The sequence below is a fragment of the Bos indicus genome, chromosome 26 (assembly GCF_029378745.1).
Source record: "Bos indicus isolate NIAB-ARS_2022 breed Sahiwal x Tharparkar chromosome 26, NIAB-ARS_B.indTharparkar_mat_pri_1.0, whole genome shotgun sequence".
Taxonomy (NCBI): domain Eukaryota; kingdom Metazoa; phylum Chordata; class Mammalia; order Artiodactyla; family Bovidae; genus Bos; species Bos indicus.
The window spans coordinates 13,772,037-13,796,894 of NC_091785.1; the positions used below are offsets into that span (position 1 = coordinate 13,772,037).

The following is a 24,858-nucleotide window of genomic DNA, read 5'->3' on the forward strand; positions in this document are numbered from 1 at the left end:
TCTAATTCCCAAAGCAACTACCATAATGTATATTTCCAGATGGGCAAACTGAGGCCCAAAGAGAATGACTGGTCCAGGTTATCAGCTACATAAACATCAGGGCTGGGACGGAATTCAGGTTCACACTGGCTCTAAAGCATTTATTCTTTTTCTTTTTTAAGTTGAAGTATTACTTATATTCAATAAAACTCCTCCACTGTAAGTTTACAGTTTGATCTGTTTTGGTAATCATATACAGCCATGTAACTTGTACCATCATAATTAAGATACAGAACAATTCATCTCCCTAAAACATTTCCTTGTGCCCTTTGGCTGTTGATCTTATCCCCTGAACCATGGGCCCTGGCAACCATTAATCTACTTTCTTAGTTTTGTCTGCCCTTTATACAACTGCATACAAATGGAAATCAATGTGTTTGACTTCCTTTCTTTAGCATAATGTTTTTGAGATTTATATATGTTATTACATGTGTTTTGTTTCTCTTTATTGCTGAGCAATATTCCATAGTTTGGAAATACTACAACTGATCCATTTATGAGTTGTTAGGAACTGAAATCCATTCACCCTAAAATTCAAGGGTTGAAGCCCTAACTAGCAATGTGACTATATTTGAAGACAGGGTCTTTAGAAAGATGAATTAGTTGAATAAGGCCACAAAGGTAAGTCCTAATCCACAAGTGCTGCTGTCCTTTTAAGAGGAGGAGATACTAGGGGCACCCATGCACAGAGTTAAGGCCATGTGAGGTCACAGCAAGAAGGCAGCCATCTGCCAGCCAAGGAGAAAGGCCTCAGGAAAAACCACCCTGCCAACACCTTGATTTTGGACCAGCAGTCTCCAGAACTGCAAGAAAACAGATTTCTTCTATTTAAGCCCCTAGTCTATGATATTTTGTCATAGTATCCCTAGTAAAGTAATACATCAGTCAATGGACATTTGCAAAGCTTTTATTCCTAACCACCAAGATCAAACAGCCAGTATTTCAAACCTGTACAGTCCTTGAAAATACACGGAAATTCCTTTTAGGATTTCCACAAATTTCCCATCCTTCAAGAGTTTGCTCTTAGTATTATGCTGTTGTTTAGTTGCTAAGTCTTGTCCAACTCTTTTGCAACTCCATGGATTGCAGCCCTCCAGCTCCTCTCATAATCCAAGATTAATAAAAAGAAACATCTCACTCAAATTTTCACTACTAATATGCAGGAGACCCGGGTTTGATCCCTGGGTTGGGAAGATCCCCTGGAGAAGGAAATGGCAACCCACTCCTGTATTCTTGCCTGGAGAATCCCATGGACAGAGGAGCCTAGTGGGCTACAGTCCATGGGGTCGCAAAGAGTTGGACACGACTGAGCTACTGCACTTTGCACTATTACTACCATAATATTCTGTCTCATTGCTTACAAAATGTTATAGGAAACTTACAGATCTTTAAGCAACCTTCCAAACAAAACAGGAATTACTTCTATAACCAACACAAAGATATTCTCCCTGATTCTGCTAGAATAACTTCATCAAGGTATTCTGATGGGCTTCCCTAGTGGCTCAGTGGTAAAGAATCCATCTGCCAATGCAGGAGACACGGGTTCGATCCCTGATCCAGGAAGATCCCACATGCCCAGGAGCAGCTAAGCCCATGTGCTACAACTACCAAGCCTGTGCCCTGGAGCCTGTGCTTCACAACAAGAGAAATCACCCCAATGAGAAGCCCCCACATCACGACTAGACAATAGCCTCCACTCAGCCACAACCAGAGAAAGCCTGAGCAGCAATGAAGACTCAACAAAGCCAAAAATAAAATTAATGTAGAAGAAGAAGAGCTAAGGTTAAAAAAAAAAAAAATGAGGCTCACTTCAGTCTCGAGTCATTTTTCCCCCAAGCTTTTTTCTATGTATTAGCAGAATCCTCTCTCCTCCAACAAATGAACTGTAACAAATACATCTGTTCCCTGAACACAGTTGTTCAGGGTGAAGCAGTACAGGGATTCAGAGCCCCAACTCTTAGATATTCCTCCTCACAGTGGTCCTTAAAGTATCTCCTCAGGTGCAGGGGTTCCAGAGAACATGACTGAAAACTGAAGACTTATGCTCCACGGTAGGACAATTCTTTCTAGTTAGAAAGTTCTTTCTTATACTTGCCTCACAACTATTCTTAACCATAGTCACCAGCCCCTTATTTGAGGATCATTAGTTCATCTCCTTTTAGTTTTCTTTTCTACAATGAAGTTATAGTTAGCTATTCTTCATAAGAAACCATTTTCCATACCCCACATCACCCTTAACATCCCCCTTCAGATAAACCTAATTTTCCAGTAAGACAACACTTGTCTGTCCAGGCTTCTCAGGAGAACAAATACCAAAGCCCTTCATCATCTGACCTCTGATCACCTCTCAGATCCTCATTCCCACTATTCCACACATCAGACTCATATATTCCAGTCACACCAATTCAACTATTCTTCTGACAGTATCATTATAATATAATCACTTATCCAGTTAACATAAGGATCCAGATACCCACATCTTAACATCTGTTCTTCTCTGCTTCCTAGGGAACTCCTAACTCCCCTTTCCATTTCTATCCACTATTATTTTTCCTATCTTGTCCAAAATGGTCAATTCAAGGCTTCACTATACCATCCTTCAGTGTCCATGCACACCTCGTATTAATGTCTAAACTACATTTACCAAATAGGTTACTAATTAAACCTCTCAATAAGTGACATGCTATCAAAGTAATCACTTCAGAACTTTTAGGTCCATGTCTTAAACTTCTCACTGAAACAGAGAAAGGTCGTTTAAAATTTGATCATCTGACAAGATTTCTGTGGAAACAAACCTAGGAGGTAAACAATCTCTGCATGTCACTGCTGTCACTGGTTAGAGGGCATGGACGTGCACATGAGCTGGCATCAGTTGACGCCCCTGCACCCTCACACCTGTGGCCTACGAGCTTTCCACGGGAGTAACTACTACCACCTTCCTTTTAATTTCAGTAGCACATCGCTAAATGGCACACGAACTGACCTCCCCCAAAGCCACAAAATCAAGCAAAATTCTGAGGCTCCTAATCACATACCAGAGTATTTTATATTTAACACAAACCAGTCTGTCAAAATCAGGCCTGAAAATGCATAGGGCATGCACCCAAATATCTGGCATATGTTGCCAATAAAGCATCTTCACTATGCCAAAATCTCATGAAGCCTCTTTTACTCACTCAACTTTTAGACTGTTCAGGATAGCCAACACTTGCCAACCCTACACGTCTGAATCCCCAGATAATGTAGAAAATTTATAGAGGGAGGAGAGGGTGGAAAAAAACAGCTGCTGCTGTACCCAGGCCCCTTACTCAGCCTCTTTGGCTCCTCCCTACAAACAAGGCTCCTCTCAAGTGGGCAGGAGGGTTCCTTCATGGAAGAAAGTCATGGAAAGGAACAGACGTGAGAATGTGGGAAGAACTCTGGCACCACAGAGAAAAGCTCATTCCCCTCCCTGGTGCCACCTTTGGTTCCATTTTGATTGTAGAGGCAAGATTAAGAATTACTGCTAACTCAAAAGGAAAAAGAGGGGGGTATATGGGTAGAAGAGGGAAGATAAGAGACTAACATCTGTTAGGTGCGTATTTCTTTCCAGGTTTGGTAATCAAACATTGCACACTTAATCCTTATTGTTAGTAAAGAAGGGATTAACATGTCCATTTAAAATAAAAAAACACAGGCAACTTTGCCAAGGAAACAAATAAGTGATGGGTCCAGAATTTAAGCCCAGATCTGCCTGGTCCTTCCAAACTGCATTATTTCCACTACATTTGTCTGGAAAAACAACAAGAAAACAGTAACCACAACTTCAGTCATAAAACAAAGGTTTGTGTAGGCATGGAGACTAACAAAGAAGAGAAGGCAAAGTTTCAGGTAATAAATTTTCTCTCCAGATCATCTGCATACCAAGTCTTTGTTCAAGTCTCAGACTCACAATCTACATATACCAGAGGCTTAAGTGACAATGTGTTAAAAGTCTTGCCACTAACAAGGGAGGTTATGTTCTGAAAGTAAAAGTGATCATTTTCAGAAATGCACTAATTCTCTACCATCAATAAAGCATTCTTCAGTTAATTGCTACTAAAGGAAACCTTAGTGATCTTTCCGGAAAAACCCAAAAGGACAGAAGTCATTGCTCTTTTTGGATTAAAGGACTGGTTGGCAGAACAATCTGTGTGTCTAAGCCATCGATGGCTATTTGCTGGTGGCATGACACCAGCAAGTTCCAGAAAATGAAGACACTGCCTTGTTTAAAACAAGGATGCAATGAAGAAAGGAATGACCACAATTCTGTTTTCTATCAATGGGCCCCAACAGCAGAAGGAAACATCACAGGGCATTCCTAAAATGTGCTGAAATCTAGAAAATGCTTTGAAGTCTCCAATTTTCTCTTAAAACCTGCAATAAGTTGCATAGATTGCTCTATCACAGAGCCATATTTTGCTTGGATAGGAGAATAATTCTGGAGTGAAACATGAAATTTTGACTATGTCTTGCAAACCATTTAAAGCATTTGAAAGGCAGAGAGAGGTCTGTGAAAGCACGCTATGAACTGCTAATTGCTAGATCCATACATGTCAGTACCATTTTCCAAAAGGAACAGTTAAATCTTTTAAAAAAATATTTTCTTTTTTTAAGCAACGTTTTTATTTATTTATTTTTGGCTGTATGGGGTCTTCACTGTGCATGCTTTCTCTAGTTGTGGTGTGCAAGCTTCTCATTGCAGTGGTTTCTCCTGCTGCAGTGCACGTGAGCTTCAGCAGTTGCGGTGCACAGGCTTAGCTGCCCTGCGGTATGTGGAAGCTTCCTGGACCAGGGATTGAACCCCTGTTCCCTGCATTGGAAGGCAATTCTTAACCACTGGACCACCAGGCAAGTCCACGTTAAAGCAAATCTTTAGGAAGAAATTAAGATGGACTAGATATTCTCTAAGGCTGTTATACTGCACTTTTCACAGTCTCTCTGCAATATCATGACTGCAGCCATGAAATTAAAAGATGCTTTCTCCTTGGAAAAAAAGCTATGACAAACTTAGACAGCATATTGAGAAGCAGAGATATTACTTTACCTACAAAGGTCCGTCTAGTTATGGCTTTTCCAGTAGTCATGTATGGATGTGAGAGTTGGGACACAAAGAAAGCTGAGCACCGAATAACTGATGTCTTTGAATTGTGGTGTTAGAGAAGACACTTGAGAGTCCCGTGGACTGCAAGGAGATCAAATCAGTCAATCCTGAATATTCACTGGGAGGACTGATGCTGAAGCTGAAACTCCAATACTTTGGCCACCTGATGCAAAGAGCTGCCTCATTAGAAAAGACCCTGATGCTGGGAAAGACTGAAGGCAGGAGGAGAAGGGGATGACAGAGGACAAGATGGCATCACCGACTCAATGGACATGAGTTTGAGTAAGCTCTGGAAGATGGTGAAGGACAGGGCGAAGGACAGGGAAGCCTGGCATGCTGCAGTCCATGGGGTCACAAAGAGTCAGACACAACTGAGCGACTGAACAGCTGATATATCATTCCCTCTCTTCCAGTCTCCCAGACTTAGTACCTACTCCTTGGACTGGGCACTGAGCTGGAAGCCAACAAACAGCTATGAATAGAAGCCAGTCTCTGCCCTCTTGAAAGCATACATATTAAAGTGAAACACCAACATTAAATAGTTAACTGCAAGGGTGATGAGTGTTATAAAAGAGAAGTCCACGTTCTACTGCTGACACAAGTGCAGGAAGCAAACAGGGAAATCCACAGGGGAAAGCAGGTAAATTTTCAGTTTCCTGAATCTTTATTATTCATTTAGAGCACCCAAATCCTGATACTTGAGACATATTTACACACAGAGAGAACTTCTTCCAAAATCCAGCAAAGTAAGTCAAGAATATTTCAGACTTCACTTCTTTACAATATTTAATGCCAGGCCATGTAGACCAGCTATATCACTCTATGTTTTGGGAAAAGAGGATTTATTGAGCATTCAGGGCATAAACGAAGTGACAAGTAATATTCTCCCAGAGGCACTGAATTTGTGTGTTTGTGTTAAACTAGTATAAAAACAATATAACCACTTTTAACAATGAATTATTTAAAGCAAAGTTTATCATCTTCAACCTGAAGGCAGATGGTTCTAGCTCCATCATGTCACCCTAGCCAATTCCTAGTCTTTTTTTTTTAAATTGGGAGGATAATTGCTTTACAATATCATGTTGGCTTCTACCACACAACATGAATCAGCCATAAGTGTACATATGTCCCTTCTCAGTAAACTTGAGAAGGGACATATGTATATCCCTGATGCCTCATAAATAAATGTATGCTCAATAAATCCTCTCTTGAACCTCTCCCCCACCCTCCACCCCGTCCTACCCCTTGAGCAACCAGTTGAGCCCCCTATGCCTATACAGCAGCTTCCTACAAGGAGCAGATGGGGCAAATTGAGAAAGCAGGAGCACTGGCATACAACCACACAGTCTCGAACTCAGCTTCCCCATCTGTTAAATGAGAAGGTCAAAATGAAACAACAACGTCCTTAGGTCCCTACCACGTTCATGTGTAGCATCTATGCAGAACAGTGTGAATTCTGAATGCTTAAGACATATAGATCATTGCATGTCCTTCTGATTACTAGTCTGCTTTTTAAATCAGTCATCATTTATAATATATTCATTCCACAATTATATACTAATTTTATTTCTAAATCTGTTCAGATAGAAACAGGGATCTGGTCTTTTAAAAGTCCAAAATACTCAAAGACAATATCTTTGAGAATCTCAAAATAATTCCTTCACTATCTTATTACTCTGCTTAAAAAAAAAAACAACACTACTTAGATCCACTCATGGTGAGCAGAAATACAATGTACTCTTCAAATTTTGGAAAATTCCATCTGAAATTCTAGCAAACCTGGCTTTATTCCCACTTTAGCATCAAAGCATCACGTGTTCCGCTCCCTCTCTGCCACTTCCTCTCAGCTGAGCTGCTCCCCAAGGAGATCACTCCCAACAGAGAACGAAAGGGAGGGGGAAGAGGAGTCTGCCTGGCAAAAAGTTCATACCAAAACCCTTTTACATTGCCCTTCTGATTCAACAAATGCGCTGGCAGCCCTCAGTTCAAGTAGAAATAGAGGCAGAGTCTTCAAAAATATTTTCAAGGCATTACTAACGAGGACAAAGTGGAAGGCAGCATAATCTTAAGCTCCAGGTTTCTTGGTGCGTCAGCTGTGTAACGTATTAGCTATAAATGACCTCAGAGTTTCTCAAGCAGATCAATGTTTTGTTTTTTTTGTAAATATATTAATTTAGTTCTTCAAACATCCAAGGTTTTATTATGGGATGCCTCAATTTATCAGTGTTTTCAAAAGTTTGATAAGGAAGAGTGATGGCAAACAATGATTTCTCCCTGTCAGAAGGGAAGCGACACTTCAAATTTCTTATTCACCTCTTAAAACCGGGAACAGACTCTAGTCACGAGGTGAGAAACATCAAACAATGAATGGCATGAAAAATTTTAATTTAGATAAAACTGAACCTATGTTACATTACAGAGCTATTGTCTTAAAAAAAAGCCCTCTACTCTAAATAAAACTATGCCCTCTACTTTCCAAACGAAGCAATATTAAAACCTTATTTGTACATGTGCCTAACGTCATCTAAATCTCACAAAAATACTGAGGTTCTGAGTATCATAACTGTCTTCTTGTTGGTTTAACTAAAGAGATAACGTAGGAGATTCATAGACTTGCCAACCAGGAGCCATCCCTATCATATGACTCCGCTAAGATCTAAGTCCTCAGTTTTGTTCTCTGAAAAAAGGGGGATGATATTACTTCAAAATATTCTTAAAGCTGCTGTATTTTCTCTCACCATAGATTAGTGTTCACGTTCTAGAATGTAACATTATTCTAGTTTTTAAAATTCAGCCTATTCTGAGTCATTCATGTTGCTGAATGAATCAATAATTTGTTCCTCTTTATTGCTAAATAAAACTCTACTGTGTGAATATACCACAATTTGTTTATCCATTCTCCAGTTGAGGGACATATGCATTATTTTTAATTTTGGCTATTAAGAATAATCCTACTTTAAACATTCACATACATGCCTTTCTGTGGACATCAGTCAATTCTAAGATAGAACTGCTGCATTCTATGGTAGGTGTGTTATGTTTAACTTTTTAAGAAACTGCCAAACTGCTGTCTAAAATAGCTATCCCATTTTACATGCCAAATATCACTGTATAGCACCTTTGAAAGTGCCAAACATCATGAAAGATATAGCAACTCTAAGCCCCAAGGAAGGTTCATGTTTCGGTCAGGGGACAGAGGCAGGTAGCATTTCATGCAGAAAAAAAGATTCACACAATAAGAGATGTAGTGCACCTCAGGACAGCCACTCTAGCCTGTGAGTGACTTGTAGGTGTGCTGCCTTAAATTCCATTAGGAAAACATCTAAGTACAACCAATGTAAGATATGTTCTGGGAAGTCTAACATGCAAAGAAAAGGAAATCCTAAGGGGCAGCCATAAAGCTGATGCAAGCAATCACAACAGCAGTTCACCAGAGCATTACCTACAAGGCGGCTATGCTAAACTTTAAAAGATTTATATACAGCCACTCTAGTGATCAAGATCTCCATTTTACAGGTGAAGAAACCAGAGGCCAGAAGGTAAGAAGCTATGTGGCCCCAAAGTCACATAGCTTATAGAAGGTGGGACCAGATCTGTCTGATTCTAGACAATGTTTTTCTTGACTATGCTAATTTATTGTTCCATCTCCATGTTTCACAACCCTCCTATCCTGCTTGGAAGGTACCTCCTTGAAGCTAAGTGATACTGTCCCTTAAGCCATACTATAGAGAAGGAAGGGGCAATGCATTCCAGTATTCTTGCCTGGAGAATGCCATGGACAGAGGAGCCTGGCAGGCTACAGTCCATTGGGTCTCAAGAGTCAAACATGACTGACTGACTAAACCACCACCAAGCCATACTATTTCCCGTTTCTAATGTACTCATCTGGCATCTTTCTGGTATTTCACTGTTTTTCCAAGCTGGTTCTCTACCTGAAAGAAGAGGAGCTGACCAGTCAAAAGGAACAAAGTGGATATACTTGGCAGTGATCTGCAGTGATTTTCCTAGAGTAAATCACAGCACCTGGCATTCTGGTTTTGAACCTTAATTTGAACATAACTTTGATTCATTTGACTGATGATGAAGGCACCAATATCCTTTTCTGAGGATCATCATAACACAGGAAAAAGCATCAAGGCAGGTATCAATCCCCTATAAATCCATAACTGCTAAACTCAACTCTATACCTAGGGTGTAATCACACACACACACACACACACACACACACACACACACACACACAAACACACCAAAGAAAACACACAAGCTACAGTTAAGTGTTAGAAAAAAATATGGCTAATAGAACTACTACATATATAGCTGGAAGTACTTTCAGTAGTCTCCTTCCTTCTAAAGAAGGAAAAATAAAACTACATTATGCAAACTTCTCGTGTTTTTGGTGTAAGGGCAAAGAGGATGAAAAGAGAGAATTATTAAAAAACTAAGAAAAAAAATACATGAACAGCTTAAAAGGCAGGGGCATATTGTTTCAAAACTAACTACATTTTGGAAATAGCAGACAAGTGGCAGAACTTACTGATGGATCAGAATCTTCCCATCTCTGCTTCTGTAGTTACTTCTCTGATAGTTGAGGACTATTATTTTGGGGACCAGCCAAAATTTAGATGTGTCTCTTATGTTTCCTCCCCAGTGGTTGGTCTGCTAATTCTTACTAGATTCATTGTTTGTTTTAATATGTATTTATTTATTTTCTTGGCTGCATTGGGTCTTGGTTGTGGCACACAGGCTCTCTAGTTGTGTCACATGGGCATGGGCTCAGTTACCCTGCATCATGTGGGATCTTGGTTCCCTGACCAGGGTTCGAACTTGCATCCCCTGCATTATAAGGTGGATTCTTAACCACCAGACCACCAGGGAAGTCCCGATTCATGGTCTTAAATAGGAAAACTCAGGAGACTCTCTGGCATTCCACAAATATTGCCAGTCTTTCCACACTCTAAATGTCTAACCGGTCTACTGTTTTCTATAGCTACCCTCTTCTCCCAAGCTCCATTTTCTGGCTTCTAGATGGCACTGGCAGTGGTGATTCTGAGAGGAAGGTATAGCTGGAAAACATGCACTAGGAATATCCCCCAAATGGGACACTGGCCTATTAAAAGCTGGGGAGTGGAAATGAGATATGAAAATGCTCACCAGGACACCTCTCTCTGTCTCCTCAAGTCAGGAAACCTGACAACATGGTACTTTCAGGAGAGTGTTAGGTTTGAGCAAGATTAGGAAAGTAAAAGAATGGGAGATTTTCTGAAGATATAGCAAATGGCAGCATTATGAACAGAGCTGGGAATCATCAATTTTGCATAGCAAAAAGGGGTAATAAAAAAACACTACCACTGACTCACATTTCCTTTTTTAAAAAGTTTAACCATTGATTAAACTCTCTTTAATTTTCTTAGCCAGTCCCTTCTGGCCTGAAAATATAGTTCAACTTCAACCCAGCCTCTTTGAATAATCACAAATTCTGAACTAATAAAGATTTACTGATCTGTGACCTCATCTCAATGTGATTTGTGACCTCATCTACATGAAGGCTGAGGGAAAATAAGTACAGACCAGTCACAGGACAGTAACTGCCAGGCTGACAAATTGTAGGCATAAAAGGGAAGACAAAAAATACACAGGTGTGTTTGTGCATGTTATATACAAGTTACCAGGTGGGCTGGGTCCAACTATACAAGGGAAAAAAAGGTTTATCACAGCAAATCTGTCAAAACCTATAGACCTCATAAGTATCTACCAAGGAGAATATTTTGTTTATTCTGATCATTTCAAGTTGAAGTCAACTTTGAAAGCACACTGACAGTGAGTAATGCAAACGTCAAACCCTGCTTGTGTTTATGGTTTACTCTCAGGAGCCTACAGGGCAGTACCCATAGTCATTTGAAGATGGATGTGCTCTGGTATCTGCCATAATGTTGTAAATGTGCATAATTCATCAACATTCGATACAGATATTGACAAAATGACCCTTTTGGTACTTTAAAAAATATTACAGCATCACAGAATCTTCATTCTGAAAGCAATCATTAAGATGACCTAATTCAGTCTTCTTCTCTTAGAGATGAGGAAATTTCAAGGCTAAACGGGGGATTTAAACAACATGTACAAAGTGGAAAGAACAGAAATGAAATCTCTTGTTTAAAAGCAGAGATTAAAGAGAATCAAATCAAAGAGAATCAAAACCTTTTAAAAAGAAAAGTGTCCTTTAGCTTCATTTTTTACACAGAAAATCATAAATTATATCCTCTCCCTCTTGCAGAAAAAGACTTATACCGTGGCAAATTAGGTCTTTTCTAAAATATACACGTATTCCTTCAAGCAGATACACTATCATACTGTTCTTTCCCTTTACATTCAATTCTAAATCCCATCCTCTAACTGAAGCGCTCTCACAAAGGTTCACAAAATTGCTGTAGTTCAGCAAGCTAAGCATGTTTATTAATCCTCACCCTAAAATACCTACTTCTAGGAAAAAAGTTAGAGGTAGCAGAATCTAACTGTAAAGTGACCTTTCTTCTAGAAATTAAAAAATAGAGGGGGATAGCCTGGAATTTTCATTGTTTTCAAGACCCCTGAAAAGAGGAGATAGTAGCTATTTAGAACAAATGCATGGAACGAATTAGGACCGCCTTATCAAATAATGCCAGTGGTTCTCAGCAGTGCTCCTTGGAAGGCAGGCTACATGTCAGAACCAAGAGAAATATGGAATTTATATTTTAGAGATAACCTAAATATGCTCTAAGGAACACCAATGGCATTTCACCTTCCTTACTCAAGCAAGAAGAGAAGAGGTAATGTTGTAGACAACAGTAGATTGATCCAGTATGTCCTCCTTGTGTGTTGAGAGTCAGCTTGTATGTCAGGGAGGATGAGAGGAGACAACCTGATATCACTCATTTGATGGAAAAGAAAACTTATATCCTGAGGGATTCAATGGCTTGTATTGTCCTTTGGACAAGGGACAATTTCCATTTAGGGACTGTTCTTCTGCAAAGCTATTAGGTCCATAGGCACTAGGAAGGAGAGTTGATGCCAGCCAGGAATTTCTTGCAGTATTATTTAATACAACGACTTTCTGGCTAATGAGGCTCTGAGGTTCCAGAGCTCAATCCAACAACTACACTGACAAAACTATCACTAAGCAGCAAAGCTACTGACCATTCCTATGCAAAGTCCACTAATGGGGGACTCCAGGTGGCCAGTTTGAATTCCAGTTGGCTATCTACCACAATGAGAAAATTCTGAGTTACAATAAGTTGATCTATTTATTCATACTGTCTAGCCCAGTCCCTCTCTCCTTTCATCTCCCACCTTCGTCCTGCCCTCCTTCCTTCCCCCCTGCAACAGTACACAGCAGAGGTCAGCAAAGTTCTCCGTAAAGGGCCAGACAGTAGTTTAGTGTAGTCTTGGTTCTGCCATTGTAGAACACTAGTAGCCATAGACAATCCATAAATGAATGGGTGTGGCTGTTTCAATGAAATCATTTACAAAAACAGGCAGGGGGCCAGATGTGGCTCCCAGGACTGTAATTTTTCAGTCCCTTGTATACAGTAGCAGTTCTCAAACTTTAGCCTGCATCAGAATCACCTACAGAACTTAGTAATACACAGATTTCTGGGCCTCATCCTTAAAGTTTCTGATTTTGAAGATCTGCAGTGGGGACTGAGATTTTGCATATTTACTAAGTTCCGAAATGATGCTGATGTTGGTGGTCCACTGATCACACTTTGAGAACATACTCTGAAAGCCACTGGTATAAAATAATGGTCTTCACTGCAGTCAGTGGCAGGCTGAAATGTAATGAACAACTGAGAAAGTGGAAATTACATGCTGTCGATTGCTAATTTTACAGAATATTTCATATGGAGACTTACTGTTAAGTGCCATAATATTATCTGTTCCTGGATGATGGAAATTTATTCCCATGCGTCCTAAAAAATAAAACAATTCTGTTTTAAGCACAAAGAAAAGAATGTTTAAATATAATCACAAATATATTGCACAATATGAACATTACAAAAAACTAAAACAGATTAAACTATAAACAATGCTATCAAAGGCCACAGCAGTTACAGCAGTTTTAAATCAAGTCATAAAACATACACATGAAAAATCTTAAAACAAAGCCAAAGTCTCAATAGCAACAAATAAAATAAACCAAAACAAAAAAGAAGCTTCCATTATAATAGGAAATTTTAACGCATCTCCCGCATTCCAATTTAAACATGCCAACTCCCTGGATTACACATTTTATTTAAACAATTTACACTGCCCTTCAAATTCAAGCAGCAAAATAATGAATTCAAAGAAGTAAATAACCTTGAAGCTTAGAGAGAATTCAAAGACAAACATTTCAAAGCAGCTCAAAATGCAACATAATGATCAGAATGGCGAGCAGAAGAAAGATGTAAATTTACGTAACATATAGTGGGGAACAATTACTGGCCAAAAAATTTAGGGTTCCTGTGCTGCCCCTATCACTAACTAGTTAGATGACCTTGGACATAATACTTATGTCCAGACCTTTGTCCTTACAGTAACCAGGGACCAGATGCTTGTTTTTGTATGCTGTATGCCGTCAAGCGAAGAATCATTTTTATAAAGAGTTGTAAAAACAAACACAAAATTTAAAAAACAAAGAATAATGTGCAACAGAAACCATATGGCCCATAGGCCTAAAATATTTACTCTCTGGTCTATAAGATGCCAAGGCTGAATCAAATGTTTTAACTAATAGCCTCAGGGGTTTAAGAGTGGAAGATGTATTAATTATTTGGGGAAAAGGAGGTGGATATGATTTACTTATCATATTCTGAGATATTCAAACTTAACAACCAGTCACTGAAAAATCTGCCCTAAAAAAATCCAATCAGAATTTAAGAAAAGGGTGCATTTGAGACAGTCTCTCAATCTCTGACCTAGGAATATTCAGATAATGGTATGTTCCCATAAAGTAGGGATGTTCCCTAAATGTTTTCATAACTATAAAGGGCTATGAAGAAAACCAAGCAAGCCCAGATTTAGCTCATTCAACTTCTATTTCTTGTGCTACAATCATTTATGGTAAAGAATTGGTAGTTTATTACTACTACATCAAAAAATAGTTTTTATGTTTCTGGAACTCCTTATGTTCCCTAACATTAAGGGGCACCCCTCTCTGTAGTCCTCCAGAAGTTGGATCCTTTTTATACTCTTTCCATCAGGTCTTAAAACTTTTCAGCCTGGAAAGATGAAGCTGAAAGGAAAATCTGTAGTTTGATTCTAATTATCATCCTCTACACTGATTACTTCCAATTCAATCTTTCTAAAGATGTAGCAAAACAAGAGCCTTAGGCAATGTTTTGTAAATGAAAGTATCACTACTTGCTGAAAAGAAGAAAATTTTTGCCCTTCCTGGTATCCTTCCTACTACTATTGGCCAATTCGAGGTCACTTTAATGATCTCTAGATCAAGATCATCCACTAAAGATTTTATGAGAAACTCCAGTTCAGTGTCAAATCCATCATAATCAATTACTTAAATGTAATCTATAATTTTTTCCCAGCAATATGCAAATCCTTTCTAGTGAACTGCTTATGGCTTCTTTAAGCTACTTTCTCTACCTCTTCAAAAATTAATGTCCAGATTATAAAATACATTTTCATTGGAGAAAACACACAATACAGAAAAGTGAAAAAAAAAACAAGATCATCAACTAAAGACAAGCTCTGTTAGCATTTTGATTTATAGTCTGACAGTTTAGGAGTATATACGTGTAAAGGTTTATCTAAAATGAGGTTTATTTTATAATATTCTTTAAATTTAATATATTGCATGCCTTAAGTTTTATGGCTATTTGGGATTTTGAAGGAGAGAGAAAATATCAAAAGCAAAAGAAAAACTGACTCCAAACTCAGATGAGGCCATTTCTTTTTTCTTCCCTTTGTCCAACAAATACTGCTGTTTAATCAGCTGTGAAAATAGAATCAAGTGTGTGACATCTGGTGATTTCTGTTAATGCAGTCTGGTGCTGCCAGCGTGACATTTTGTCACCTGTCCATGGTTTGCTATTTTTAAATTGTTCTTGTCAGCTAGCTATCTTTTAAGTATAGTGTAAAATATAAGGTTTCGAAAACTGGAAGGCATACTTGGTTTTACTGAGTTAAATGATGCTGTGGAAATCTGAGACTGTGTCCCACTTTCCCCACTGCATAAGGCCTGATAAATGGGGGTGGGAGAGGAAGGGAGCAAGGTTAGAGAATAGGGTTGGAGAATACAGTTATTCAGACTGTAAACATCACAGTCTCATAAGCTCAATTCATATTCATATTTAAGATGCTAGTTATAAAAAACTGTCTCTACTGTTATTTAAAGTTTCAGAGTCAAACTAAACCTATACTTCTATAAGTCCAAAGTAAAATCTGGAATTTTTGTTATTTCGTAATTGATTATGAAAGTCACCTCTTCACTTCTGCAATACCATTATGAGATAGGGAACAACTGCTGTATCTTTCTCTAATCATTCCCATATGTTCTAAAAAGTCAAGTTCTTTCGAGACCTTTATGTAACAGAATGTGAGTGCTCTGTTCTAGAAAACATTATAAGACAATGCACATTCTATTGGATTCTATTTCCTACCAATTTTCCCAATAAAGTTGAAGAGACAGTGTCTCAGAAAAAGTATCTATAAGATAAAATAATGCATTAGGTAAGAACACAATAAAATGGTGCTTCAAATCCCTTTTAAGGGAAAATTATAAAAGTATGGTACTATAACACTTAAAAATATGTTTCAAAGAACCACAGAGCAAAAGAAATGAGGTTCAACCTGAGGTCAAATCCTAGTTTCTTTGCATACTAGTAGTGAATAATTTTTGGTACGTTATCAATTCCTTTGTGCCTACATTTTCTCATTTCAGGCTGTACCCTAGAACAATTAAAGCCAGAAATTTGCAGAGGTATACCCAGGATTAAGTACCCTTAATCTTTTTCTTACTCTCAGGTGATTATAGTGCTATACTAAAAGGATCACTGGATCCAAGTTGATTCCCTCTTCCAAGGGGCCTACTAGTGCCCCTCTTCAGGAAAGTAGCAACTTGGAATAAAATCTGGCACGCCTCAGGCTTCTGAGGAAAAGGGGGTGTTTATTTCCTTTGCCTGCCTTTGGCTGCCTACATGTATGAAAAAAAAAAAAATGAAAAAAAATGAAAAAAAAAAATGAAAAAAAATGAAAAAAAAAAAAATAAAAAAAAAAATAAAAGGATCACTGGACAAATTAATGGGAGTTACCTACTTAAAAAAAAAAATCACTCAACTTCTATGTATTGTCTTCCCTTTTGTATAGAACAGAAACTATCACTTCTTGCTAACTTAGAGCCTGTGCCCTAACAGTTTCTGCAATCAGCTAACTTTTATACAAGACGGACTGATATGGACCAAAGGGAGGTAGTACAAAAACAGAACTGGAGCAGTAATTCAAGTAAGTAAAGAGACCGTATACTCTTCTGAATCAACTAAACGTAACGAAGGTGCACTTTTTCTAAAACAAGGTGACCTCAACATTTCAGAAATGGAGTCAATGTTCTGTAAGGCTGTGTAATGCTAAATGTTTCATCAGGCACTACCCCCAAATAGCCAGCCAAGCTTACTCCTCTGCCACAACATGCAGACTAAGTGGGATGAGAGGAAGGTGATTCCATCCTGTTTTCTTGCCATGGTGCCCGCTTGTGCTATAACAGCCAGGCTGAGGGGACTTCATAATGTCACCTGCCCTGCCCAGCGCACGGTTGTTGGTTTTTCCCTATTATTCTTCTCTCACGTCACTTAGTCCTCTTTGAATTAAAATCCCAAGAGAGGGTATGAATAATCAAACCTAACGTCCCTGAGTTTTCAGAGGGGTTTCCCCAGTAGCTAGGTAAAGCCTCTTCATTGGTAGGAACTCAAGAGGGTACAGGGATGAACCTTTCCCTTACCTCTAATCATAACTCTCTGATGCCAGAAATCCCTCTAATTCTCATAGTCAGGAGAAGAGTTAGCATTCCCTATGTCCACTAGAAAAGAGGACAGAGGACTACTCTTCCTACTAAGGCCTCACTCATCCTTTTCCCCCTCGAATTCAAGAGAAAAGTTGAATAAAAGGATTTCTTATTGAAAACATTTATACAATGAAATATCACTGTGCACTTATTTTCATCATGTTTACTTTATGTACATCATGAAGTACTTCCATTTTGCAGGAATGTGATATCCTACTTAATTATATTTTTTTTACACTATTCAGATAAAAAATTTTGGAAAGCCAATAAAACTTAGGAGGATTGTTTTTCTTTCTCCTTTAGGTAGTTTTCTATAATGACAGAATGCTTATCCTTCAGTAATCACTACTTGCATCTATGGCAAAGACACAATTTTGACAGCTTGCATTTGAAAGCCTTTAACATTTAGCTGCAGCCTAGCTAGAAGGAGTAAATTCTGTAGGGATAAAAAGGTTTACTTTATTACCCAGGTTTGAATGGCTGTAAAATCAGAAAGGCTGAGTTGAAATACCTCATACCCTATAGAGAGAATATAAAATGTTTGGGAAAATGTTAATAATAATCTCTGTTATCTCTAGGTAGTAAGGTTCAGGTGTTTTTTCACTTTTCTTTTGTCTTTTTACATACCATTTGAATGTCTTACAATGAGCGAGAATGTATTTTTTTCTAAAGAAAACTGAAATCCAGAGCAAAACACCAAAACAAATAAGCGCACAAAAAACCAATGACTCTCTAACTTGAATTTAGAGACCCTCAAAATAGTCTTCAAGTAAAAGAGGATATTAATGGCAGGAGGAAGAAAAGGATAGATAAGGAGCAGTGTTTTTGGACAGACTCATACAGAAGTCACATGATAGGTACCCTAGCCTATCACCTTTCTCTTAAAGCTCGATTCATCTAGATATTGCCATTTTTTGACCCAGAGACCCTCTCTATGAATTTACCTTAAAGAAAAAACTACATGCAAGAATTCATCCATGGCAGCATTGCCTACCTATAATGGAGAAAAAGCTAAAAACAACCTAAGAGTCCAAAGTTAAGGTCTATTAATAAATTATAAAGACCAGATAAATAGAGTGTTTATTATGCAAAGGGAAAAAAGATACACCATCACAATATTTCTTTTATTTTTAAATTATCTTTTAGTTATTATACTGTGCTCCACTTTTAAAGTAAAAAATTACTGAAAATCTTTCCCTTAAAATGCTGGCATCATAATTATGTTTTTAGAAGTAATAAGGATCAAACATATGGTGCTATAACCAAATGGAAAAGTCTCCCAGTTGGAAAAAGGAAGCAGGCAGTTCAAACACCCTAACTAGGGGACAGTAACATGGAGACGTAACTGACCATGGGAAGCAGATCATTCACAGGAAATCACTGTGAGTGGTATGAATTGTGAAGCTGTAACCATATTGAGACTGTAAAAATGCACATATTAAATGCCTTTCAACTTCTTAGGTCATACTGTATCTTAAAGTACAATTCAAAAGCCTTTTACAGATGAAACCTCACATTTGTAAGTGTACTGGAGAAATTTATGCAGAGGTAGCTGGACAGATAAGAAAAAAGGGCCCCAGCGTTGGGGCTGGGGGAGGGAGGTTTGAGAGAGAGGGGATATATATATGTATATATATATCTTTGTATGTATGTATAGTTATGACTGATTCACAATGATGTATGGCAGAAACCAACACAACATTGTAAAGCAATTACTCTCCAATTAAAAATGTAAAAAAGGGGGGCGGCCACCACAAGTGGAATAAGTTATTTACCCTGTCCCACAGTAAGGTACCCTCCATGCACTTTAGCAGTGCTACTCTCAACAAAGCACGACAGCTCCTGCTTAATCAATATTCACAAAACTCTAGAAAATTATTTTATAGGCCATAATCTAACATCCTTTCATAATCTTTTATTGCTAGAAGAATACAGACCAAGATAAGACAGACACGCATAAAGAACAAGGGCTGACTTCTTTAGAATAACAGGATGGGCTTACAGCTGTTCTGGTAGAGAAGGACGACAAATGTAGCCTTAGAAGATACTAAAAACACAAAACAATCTGTGAATATTGTGTGTGTGTGTGTGTGTGTGTTTTTAACACCATTCTCACTTCTAAGTGAAATTACCATGTACCTAATCTTTACTGAAGAAAGATGTGGTAATAGTGACTAAATATAACAATGACAAAATGAGAGGCAGTTTTTTTCCTACTTCTGAAGGCCTTAAAATATAGCTTTTGTCAAAATCTTTTATTTTCTTCACAGCCTGTTAACTACTTTCTTTTCACTAGAAATTGAGGAAAGCAGCATAAAATCATGAGTGTGACAAGAAAATGATGAAATAGATTTTTGGTGTGGCGTGAGGAAATGACTATCACGTTCCCAGTCAGTCATATCCTATATAAGAGCCTGCAGAGAACCAGAGGGGATCAGATTCCTCACAACTCTAGAGGACATAAGGGTTCACACAAGATGAGTGTCCCTGTGGCTAACTCTTCCAGTTTTCAGATAGTTAGGCTCTCAACCCAAATACAATGGCTATTTCCACAGAAAAATTCTATTTTACTATTTTAAAATATCATAATGCCCCCAAGAATTCCTATAATCCATAACAAGAACTATCTATAATCATGAATGTAGGATCACCCCCTCTCCTGAATTTACATGGGCTCTAAAAATAGGAAATCCTAATATTGCTGACCTTGGGACTTTATGCCTTACATTTAACTCAAAACATTTTCCCTGTGTTTAGCCTTAGAGAATGCAGTGTCACTACCTGCTCTTAAAGTCTGTGTACTGATACTTCCTACCCTAGGAAAGTGACTGTATTTTAATAAAACCCTTTTCTATAAAGTTTTCTGACAGAGCCTTTGGAGATTAAATCTCATACTTCCTTGTAGTAGACTTGGATTTAAATGAATTAATCCAGATTCGGCCAAGGATTTCAAATACACAAAGCCCGGAAAACTTGGCTTCTGGTCTCATGCTATAAACCACAACCTCAGCTACCCAGCACATGCTTCTGCCAGACATTATGATTAAAGCAGTCAACCGTGATTATGATAGGTAGCTGAACCCAGGTTTAAAAAAAAAAAAAAATCAACTTTAAATACATTCCACAATGCTTTACAGAAGCAAACAAACAAAAACAAAAAAGAAAAACAAAACACAATTAATAAAAAGCTGATTTTTGTTTAAAACACCAAGCAAGGAATGGACATATGAATATTCCTAACCTGCAAAATGATTCCTCCACATTATATCAGCGAAACTCATTGGTGGGCCACTGGGAGGGTAGTGTTTACCTTTCAGAGGCTCATGATCTGTCCTGATCATATCCATTAAGGAGTTCTCCAACGAGTGCAAGTTAAAAGTGTCATAGGGCCTACTCCGGTCCTAAAAATAAAAACAAAATAATACATAAAATTACTTCATAAAATTAATAACCATATCATTTGCTTCTTGCCATGGATTAACGACATGAATGAAGACTCAAGGTAGTTTTAATAACACGGTCATTCTTTTCATTAAGAATAATGACTTGACAACATGAAGTTTAATATGTTTTCATAATTAATTAAATTGTACCCTTTTCCCTAATAATTCTTTAATGTATATGCTCCAGTACTTCAGACAGATTTTCTCTCAAATGAACTAAAAAAAGTAAATTCAAAAAAGAGTTGAGTGAGTCGACTTTGCCTTCAACCCTTCACCCTTTGCCTCTACTATCAAATGAATGTTCTCTTCAAAAGAATAGAGACTTTTTTCCCTAAAGAAAGACACTAAGAGCTCAGTCTACAAATGGAAACATTTCCCTAAAAAATCAAAAGGAGGCTATAGTTTCAATGTAATTAATCATATTGGGCATCTTTAATAATTATTACTAAGTTCCATACATTAGATATACTTTATACAAATTAAAATGTGTCCAAAGTACTAAAACTACCTTTTGAAAAACACTACATGAAAAACCCTTTAACCCAAGGTTGTGTGTTTTCATGATGTTAGATTCAACAACATTTTGAAAACAGAGAACCAACACACTAAGTGAAGAAAAAAACTGTTCTACTGTGTTTCATTTAAGCCCATGGGAGACCATCACCTACAAATTATTTTTAGTAGTATGAGCCTAAAAGGAAGTGTGGTTCATGGCCTAACTTAATACTATAGAACAGATTTAGTTTGCTTTTGTTAAAAGAAAAGCAATACAGTCATAAACCTCAACAACCACACCAAATCAAACTACAGCAATGAGAGATTATTTTCAGGGTCCTGAAGAGTTTATCCAGCTTTGCAAATGATCACTTATCCTCCCCTTTGAGCAACAGAATAACAAAATGACTGCCTAGATGAGCAAAAAGGGATACACTAGGTAAAAACCTCAGCTACAGTCATCATTTTCCAGCTTAAGTCTTAAAATCTTGGGAAGCTGTTTCTTTCTGGTTTCTGGAAAGTATAGCCATATACCTATCCATGGAGGCGGAAAGGAAGGTGGCATTTCCTCAGCACTGAGCATAAAGTGGGAACCCAGAGGGTTACTGAATGAATGAATGCAATAAGTTTGGCCGCAGGACCCAAGAAGAGCCCTAAACTGAGAACCAGAAGCAAAATTGCCAGAACAACTACAATCAACGAGGGGCTTTTGGACATCATTATCTACTGCTCCAGTCTGTGCCTGAAATTTCTTCCTTTATTGAGAATTCCTTTATTGAGAGGATTGAACTAGATTATTTATAATACCCCTTCCAATCCAATACTTGTTTTTAACTCACACATTAAGAAGGGCACAGATGTCTTTTTAAATTCACATATGAGGTAGAGGGCACAGATATTTTCAGACGCTACAGAGAGAAATTCCATTCTTACAAACCTTTAATGCCCAAGCTGAGGGCTAGGCCCTGGTGATTCAGAGATTAATGCTATAACCTAGTCCGTTTGCAAGTAATTAGTAGAGGGAGACATAACCAGTTAAATTAAGAGTATGACAGGTGTTTTAACAAAGGAATGTAAAAAGTACAATGAAAACTAGGTCACATCTATTTCTTAAAGAACATACAGGGGCTTCCCTAGCAGTTCAGTGGTTAAGACTCTGTGTTTACAATGCAGGAGAAATGGGTTTGATCCCTGGCCAGGAAACTACGATCCCCCATGCCATGCGGTGCAGTCAAGGGAAAAAAAAAAACAACAACAACAACAGACATATATTTGTGTGTGTATAGTTCTTTTTCAAATCACATTCTATAAAATCGTGTCTTAAATCCAGACCTGTCATTTAACCAGCAATTAGGCTTGTCTTCATTTATTCTTGATGTCTTTAGTATTCTCATTGGCAAAATGGGATCTTACCTGGGAAGATTACGATGAAATAAGTTAAGTATTCTTTTTACTCACTTTGTATTTGTCAAAGAGCTAGCATGCATCATTTCTTTGCTTTTTAACAATTTTATTTACTTATTCATTTTTGGCTGTGCTAGGTCTTTGCTCGGAGAAGGCAACGGCACCCCACTCCAGTACTCTTGCCTAGAAAACCCCATGGATGGAGGAGCCTGGTAGGCTGCAGTCCATGGGGTCGCTATGAGTCAGACGCGACTGAGCGACTTCACTTTCACTTTTCACTTTCACACAATGGAGAAGGAAATGGCAACCCACTCCAGTGTTCTTGCCTGGAGAATAATCCCAGGGACAGCAGAGCCTGGTGGGCTGCTATCTATGGAGTCGCACAGAGTTGGACACGACTGAAGCGACTTGGCAGCAGCAGCAGTAGCAGCAGGTCTTTGCTGCTGCATGGGCTCTTCTCTAGTTGCAGAGAGTGGGGGCTACTCTCTAGCTGCAGTGCACGGGCTTATTGTAGTGGCTTCTCTTGAGAAGGACGGACTCTAGAGCACTCGGGCTCCAATAGCTGTGGCATGTGAGCTCAGCAGTTGCAGCTCCAGAGTACAGGCTCAGCAGTTGTGGTGTACGGGCTTGGTTTCTCCACCAAGAGGTAGATCTTAGTGGAGATCTTCCCAAATCAGGGATCAAACCTGTGTCTTCTGCATTGACAAGCTGATTCTTTACCACTGAGCCACCAGGGAAGTCCAACATTTCTTGCTTTACTGCTGCCCTCCCACCCTTTTCTGCCTACACTCCGTTTTTTTCCTTTTTAACACTCAGCAGTTAGTTGTGCACTAATGGATAAGAAAGAGACATGAAATACTTTCTTTGGTTCTCCATTTTGGTCCATATATAATTTAAGACGGTCCCTTCTTTTGCCTTTATAATCTTGCTGCTGATTATTTGTTTTGCTTTGGGTTCAAGTTATCAGTGGAAACTCCAATTATTTATGGAGTAAAGCTTAATTTTCAGAAATGCAAGTTTATCTGTACCCAAAATAATAACCATCATATTCTTTGTCCAAAGCAAGAAGTAAAAAAGTATGCAGAGGAGGAGTCAAAAGGACAGACTATTTCTGGCACTGACAATCCCAGATTGTGTCTAAGAGCCTTCTATTATATGTATCCACACTTCTAACTAGAACCCTGCAGATGTGGCACTACTTCCAAAAAGGCTGATGAGGTGAAGGAACTATTAAAAAAAAATTGCTGTCTGAAGGCATTTTAGAATCTTTCCAGCTAGGACAGTGTATTTTTTTTTTTTCATTTAATTCTTCATATGATCCTTCAAGGTAGATAACATATTCATTTTACACAAGGAAGGTAAGGTTCAGAGAAGATTCAAACCTGGATCTGACCTCCAAACCAATACTTAAGAAGTATAAAAATAGGTCCAAAGAAGTTGATCTAAGCTATATGGGATGGTAAACGAAAGTTCTACAGAAGCATAGCATTGCATCTAATTACCAATGAAATGACCTTCCTGGCAAGGTGGCAGTGAGTTTCTGTCAGGGGACTATCGGATATTAGATGACTGCCTGTCAGGAAAACCGCAGCAGACATTTGGAGAAGGAGTCACGTATCTGAAATTGTTCCCAACCTGTCAGATTGTTAAACTCACATGTAGAATGGTTAAAATGCAGGTTCCTGGGCTCTGGCTAAAAGCAACTTAATTATAATTTAAAAAGAAATGAATGGAACTTTGCTGGTGGGTACAGTGGATAAGAATCTGCCTGCCAATGCAGGGGACACGGGTTTGATCCCTGGTCCTCGAATATTCCACATGCCGCAGAGCAACTAAGCCCACGCGCCACTACTACTGACCTTGCACTCTAGAGACTGTGAGCCATAACTACTGAGTTCAGTGTACAACGACTGAAGCCTGTGTGCCTAGAATCTGAGCTCCACAAGAGAAGCCACCGCAACGAGAAGCCCAGGCACCACGACAAAGAGCAGCCCCCACTTGCCACAGCTAGAGAAAGCCCATGCACAGCAATGAAGACACAGCAACCAAAAATAAACAATTTTTTAAAAAAAGAAATTAATGTCCTGGTGATTCTTATGACTGGCTAGATTTGAGAGCCACCAGACTGGATGATTCTTCAAGTTAAGCCTTTATACCCATGAATCTGATCACTACAATGGGACAGTAAAGTGAGGGGAGAGACGAGAGAGCGGCAAGAAATAAACAAGCTGGGTCACTTTGACAAGGGTCAGCTTTGTAGTCTCCTAATTGATTGTGGGTGAGAGAAGCAGTTGGTGGCCTAGTTTTTGAAAGAACAGACT

General features: G+C 38.5%; 1 protein-coding gene and 1 non-coding gene across 10 annotated transcripts in view; one reads left to right on the top strand and one right to left on the bottom strand.

Moving 5' to 3' along the window:
* CPEB3 (cytoplasmic polyadenylation element binding protein 3) overlaps positions 1-24,858 on the bottom strand; it is a 200,977-nt gene that overhangs the window by 95,084 nt on the left and 81,035 nt on the right. For 7 of the 9 annotated variants that reach the window (XM_070780479.1, XM_070780480.1, XM_070780477.1 and 4 more), the window contains 2 exons: positions 20,437-20,596; positions 13,054-13,110 (listed from right to left, as the gene is read on the bottom strand). In XM_070780479.1, coding sequence (XP_070636580.1) covers positions 13,054-13,110; positions 20,437-20,596 — 217 coding nt within the window. The remainder of the gene's footprint in view (positions 1-13,053; positions 13,111-20,436; positions 20,597-24,858) is intronic. The other 2 variants (XM_019952805.2, XM_070780476.1) reach the window with 1 other exon arrangement.
* Positions 16,196-16,339, top strand: LOC139180053 (small nucleolar RNA SNORA67). The gene has a single exon (XR_011564397.1). It is a non-coding gene; the product is annotated as a small nucleolar RNA SNORA67 (small nucleolar RNA).